Here is a 5,552-nt window from a genome sequence, read left to right on the forward strand (position 1 = left end):
AGAATGTGTACAAAACAACAAAGATGGCGCCGGCAACGCTTGTGGGTCGTTTTCAGTGAATGTCTGTGATTTTAAAGTAACTTTGAGTGATAAATAATTGTTTTTTGCGATCATTGCATTGCCCGGTGGGCAAATGCAACGAAATTTGTACTCTCCCGACAATAAAAACGACTTGCCCCGATCAGGCAATGGTTAACATCGAGCCCTGGGAATGAACTAAACTGAAATCCTCTGTAATACTGGAGAAGAGGCGGTTGCCATGGTGAATTGATGATTGGCCGTCTGCTGATGGCTTTTCTAAGCAGCTGAAATAATTTGGAACCAAACAACCACTTCAGAGTTGATGGAGAAACTGGGAGTTTCTTCATAGAGGTCCCGTCGAATCTAAACTGGTACTGAATGAGAGAAATATACGGATTCTCACACCTCATCTATAAGGAATTCTGATTTCCATTTGGTTTTACAGAGAGCTGGTGGACAGTCCTGGCTCTGCTTTCCCTATTCTGACCTTTCACCTTGGTAAACACAGCAGGCCTATGTGCTAACCTGACTGTGTCCAGCAGGGGGAGCTGCTGGTTACCTGGTTGAGATCAGAGACAGAGAGAAAGTTATTTCCAGGGAAGTTTTCTTCATGATCTTCATGGGGCTCAGCTGCAGCTGTCTCGATGATGCATAGTGGAGAAGATGAAGGCTTTTCTGTGATCGGCTGTTGCTTCTGTCAATAACAAAAAAAAACAGATTAGCACCTAAAATATCAGTTCAGAAATTTACCAGCAGTTTAATTAGAAGGAAAATCTACAATTTCACTGATTTGCTGCTGTTATGGATCAATGAAAACACAAAGCCCTCCTCAGTTCAGGGGCTTTTTTTTTCTAAAACAGGGAGATCCCATCCCTGCTCCTCCACCCAGAAGAGAATAAAGTTTAATTTTAAGACAGGCAGGCCTGATGTATAGATGTTAACGGTTTAAGGATGGTGGAAAAAGGCTCAGATCTGACTAAATTAGACCGTGAAGGTGTGCAGACCACCTCTAAAACACCTGGAAAAGAACAAGTCTTTCATAGGAACAGGGAATTCCGGTGTGGCATCATGATGATGATGATATCTCCTGTGGTGCAAAGATGGAGCAGAGGTCACCAACCACCTGCAGTTGACAGACCTACAAACCTGTATGGCTCCAGGGAAAGGGAGTCAATGTTGCTGGTGAAGATTCTCAGTCATCCAGGTCATAGATATTCCAAAAATGTTAAAAAAACAATCCACTGGACTTTGTTTGAAGTTTGAAGACGTTTCTCTTCACATCCAGGAAGCTTTTTCAATTCAAAATGTCAGAATGTTGAGTTGCTTTATACAGTAGCCCAACAAAGCCTTTTGTTTGTCAAAAATAGTTGCTGTCATTGCAACCCCAGCTCCTTTACAGGGGAACAGAAGACCTCGCCTGTTCAGCAAGGCCAACAATACCCTTTAACAACCTCCCTTTCAGAGACATAGACAGGTATGGGGCATTGCAGGCTAAAAGAAGCCAAACGACCCCCATTCCAAAGGGGTGGATCCGTTTGTCCGTTTCTATTTGCATGTTTTCTAAACAAAAACAAGGCTTTGTTGGGCTGCTGTATAAAAATTGAAACTCAACGCTATTTCTGACATTTAGAATTAGAAAAGCTTCCTGGATGGGAAGAGAAACGTCTTCAAACTTGGAAACAAAGTCCAGTGGATTGTTTTTCAATTGTTTTTGGAACGTCTCAATGTTAATGAGTGGGTTTCATGCGGAAGACCTTCACTGGACTAAACCCCCCAAATCTAAAACCAAACACGACTCCAGACACCAAAACAAAAATGAACTTTTTAAGTAGCCTAGTCAAAGTCTGGATTTAAATCCAATGGAAAACATTTCTGCAGCACCTCACGGTTATGACTAATCGGCAAAGGCTGAGAACCTCTGCTCTTAGAAAATACTGAATGAGCCAATTAAAACCGTCCACTGCTACACTTCGCCTTCCAGGTGTTTCTGAACACAAGAGACGATTTGTAGAGTTGATTGAGACGTTGAAGCTTTATGTCATTTCCAGAAGCCACCATGAGTGCTTCAGCAGACTTGTGATGAAGTTCACCTGTTGGTAATCGGTGCTGTCGTTACTTTCCGCGCCGCTAGCTGGCAGAGCACTAGGAAGGACTTCCTGACCATGCCCACTCATGGAGGAGGAGTGTATCCTGGGAGGAGCTTCCTGAGGATGCTCCCTCCTGGAGGAGGAGTGTATCCTGGGGGGACCTGCAAGACATCCAGATCTTTATTCTTTCTAAAGATCTTCTTTGTTTTCAACCCACTTTACCTTTAAAAACTATCTTCCTTATTTACTTTAAATTATTACATATCATAAGGGTTAGAACTGGTGATGGTGAGTTGAAGCCTCATTGAACCGTTTTGGCCAAATTGCTTCAACGATCTAGCCCCGTGAGACCATCCTGATCTCGCAAGCTTTCAAGATTTCACTCGCTAATCAGTCTGGAGACTCTCCTTTGAAGAAAATTTGGAGCCGTTCACCAAACGAACGTCCAATCAGCGTTGGCTTTGAGGCGGGTTGAGGTGTGACGCAACGAGAAGCGCGACAGTTCACTCTAAAGAACATGGCGGCTTCAGCCGATGAAACTAGCGTTAGCGTGGCTATCGAGCAAGTTTTATCGGAATTACAGAGTATTTCTTCACTGAAAGAAGAGCAAAACGCTGCTCTGGAGGCTTTTCTCAGAGGAAAAGATGTTTTTGCTCTTCTCCCGACTGGTTTCGGCGAGAGTTTGATCTATCAATTGGCTCCTCTTCGTCGTCGCTCTGTTAGTACGTCTTATGCTTCATTGATCTGATTGGTTTATTTGGCCCGTCTATCACCAACATAGGCCAATCAGCTAACCAGTATTTTCGCCCCTTCCCAAAATTACTTCAACGGAAGGTTTCCAGATGGATATGCGGAGCAAATCCATCTGACGGAGTCAGGTTAGAAACTCTCCCCACAGTTCATGAAGCTTCATGTGAACATGTCACCACCTACTGGTGGAGTGCAGAACTGCAGTTAGTAATTTAATCTGTGATTTTTTTGCAATTGTTTTTCATTTTTCCCCATTTAAGTTCCTTTGCAATTGTTAATGATTGGTCTGTATAATAAAATATTTTGTATGTTTCTCTTGTGAGTAAAATGTCTTAGAAGAGAACAATGTTTTAGGTTCACTGTTTTTCTGCCATTTTAGTGAAATAAGTTCAAGCAGACAGTGAAAGTGTTTGTGTAAATTGGGCAATGATGAGCAAAATGAAAGGCTTTAGTCATTTTTATTAAAACATGATAGTTTTTCCAGAGTTTTTGGTTTTAATCGGGTTGGAAGTTATATGTGTACTAGAGCAAACCAATACAAATTAGTCACATTAACCAAAATACTAGTTAAGTTTCATCGCAACTTTCTAAATCTGAGGTGGGATTTGAACCATCAATCTAAGGAATGGATGTCAATGTCTTACAGCTGATGCCACCTGCAATAGTAACTGCAAATGAGAAAGCAATACTATTTAAAACCAATATTACAACTGTAACTAGTGGTTTGCTTAGACTTTGATCATTACACTATTTAATCTAACCAAAATAGTTTAGATTAACTAGTTGGTTGTTTTTCCAACCAATCTATCCTTAGAATCTATCCAACTGACCGCAGCTGTCCCACAAACTCCCACATCTTGTCTGAACACTGAGGCTGTTTAAATGCCTGCCGAAGTTTGGGGCGAGCTGAACCACTTCCTGAAGCGGTCGCGTCATGTCGGACGTCATTGATTTTGGCTCCTCCCCTAATTGAAGCAAGCCCCGATACGCGCCTCGTGGAAATGCCCCCTCCATTACTCAACGCGCTTCGAAGCCTCGGCTCATCTCATAAATCACTAGTTAGAACCATTAAAGATAAAGACAGCAAGAAATATTCCTAAATGTATACAGTCCATCAAGAGAGTTCTGTTCCAGCTTTGTTTCAAATGATTTTAAATTATTTTATTTCCTCTAAAAATGGAAAGATGTTTCCTTTAGATTGCTGAATATTTCTAACAAATAGTAAGAAATCTATGTCTGATTATTCACAGCCTTTACCAGGAGGCTCCAACCTGAAGCTCCTCCTGTTTCCTCTCATCCTCCTTTGGATGATTGATGGCTCCACCTGCTGAGTCAACCATCTCTGAGGCAATCAGGCCTGTATGGCAGAGCAGTCTGACTGGACTTTTCCTTTAAAAATGTTTTCCTCATTTTCAACATGGACTTTAATGTTTGGAGTTTAGAGGAATTCAATGAATTGATGCCGTTTGGAATCAGACTGGAACCCAAACAAATGTGGAAGAATGCTTTACAGACTGGTTTTTACTCAGTTAATTCAAACACTCAGCGAGACCAGGCCTCAGTTATGGTAAATATCTGCAAACATAAATGAATCTAATGTAGGAAACTGTATGATTGACTTAGAGAGGGCAACGGTTGTTCCTACAGCTGTTTTCAGGTATAAATAAAATCCTAATGAGGTGCAGTGATGACTCAGAGTGTGGCTGTCTGTTTACTGACGCAGTGGGATGGCCGTGGCACCAGTGGAGCTTCCAGTATAATCCACTGGAGGCTCAGCCGACAGACTGTGGAGAGGAGAGAAGCTGGTCTGAGTCTTACAGGACTTCACCCTTACCCCTGTCAGGAGACAGATCACAGGCCAATCAGAGGGAGGAACAGCCTCCACCAATGAAACACGAGTGATTCAATGCTTCTCCAGACCTCTGATGCTTTCCACCAGTCGGGGGCGGAGCTTCCTGCCCAGAGGGGATGCGGGGGAGCTGAAACGAGGGTACGGGCTCTTCTTCAGGGTTCGTCTCAGACCTTCATGAGGGAGTTTGCCGTACAGACGAGTCAGATACAGTTCTCCACCAACATCCTCCTGCTGGATGCCCATCTGGTTCCCTGAGACTCCTTTAGGCTCCGCCTCCTGCAGCTGTACACAAAGCAGTGGTGATGTCACCAGCTGCACTTCGCCGTGCAGACTGACCCGTCACTGTTAGTAGGATCATGTATGACCGTTCTGTGTCCAGCAGGTTGGCCTCTGCTTCCTCTTCCCATAACGGGCCTATTGCTTGTTCCTCTGGGCACCGTCGGCGTCTTCCCTCTACCTGATGGTCTGGGTCGAAACTTTGCCGCGTTCGCTGCTCTGTGCTGATTGGCCTCTCCTGGACGTGTCTCGCCCTGATGGGGAGGAGGTTGATCCTGCACCTGAAGACAGAAGAGAGCTTAAGAAAACTTTAGTAGGATCACGTTTGACAAACAAAGTGATGCATGATGGGGAAAAAAAGAATCTGTTTTTATTTTCTTTGAAAAAAAAAATCTAAATCTGAAAAGTGTGGCATGCATTTGCATCAAGGCAGAAAGGGGCTGAGAGAAAATAGAAAAGAAGAGAAAAACGACGAGTGTTAGGCTACGTTCACACTGTCGGAAGTCACCCAAATCCAATTTTTTTTGCCCATATGCGACCCGGATCTGATCTTTTAATGACAGTCT

General features: G+C 43.4%; 1 protein-coding gene across 1 annotated transcript in view; it reads right to left on the bottom strand.

Moving 5' to 3' along the window:
* Positions 1–5,276, bottom strand: part of kiaa0586 (KIAA0586 ortholog) — a 19,389-nt gene extending 14,113 nt beyond the window's left edge. Inside the window, exons 1-5 of the mRNA XM_015374927.1 lie at positions 5,076–5,276; positions 4,779–4,992; positions 4,578–4,694; positions 2,112–2,269; positions 581–715 (exon numbers count right to left, since the gene is read on the bottom strand). Coding sequence (XP_015230413.1) covers positions 581–715; positions 2,112–2,269; positions 4,578–4,694; positions 4,779–4,992; positions 5,076–5,117 — 666 coding nt within the window. The 5' untranslated portion in view covers positions 5,118–5,276. The remainder of the gene's footprint in view (positions 1–580; positions 716–2,111; positions 2,270–4,577; positions 4,695–4,778; positions 4,993–5,075) is intronic.
* Positions 5,277–5,552: the final 276 nt, after the last annotated feature.

Source organism: Cyprinodon variegatus, unplaced genomic scaffold, assembly GCF_000732505.1.
Source record: "Cyprinodon variegatus isolate N-32 unplaced genomic scaffold, C_variegatus-1.0 Scaffold110, whole genome shotgun sequence".
NCBI classification, from domain to species: domain Eukaryota; kingdom Metazoa; phylum Chordata; class Actinopteri; order Cyprinodontiformes; family Cyprinodontidae; genus Cyprinodon; species Cyprinodon variegatus.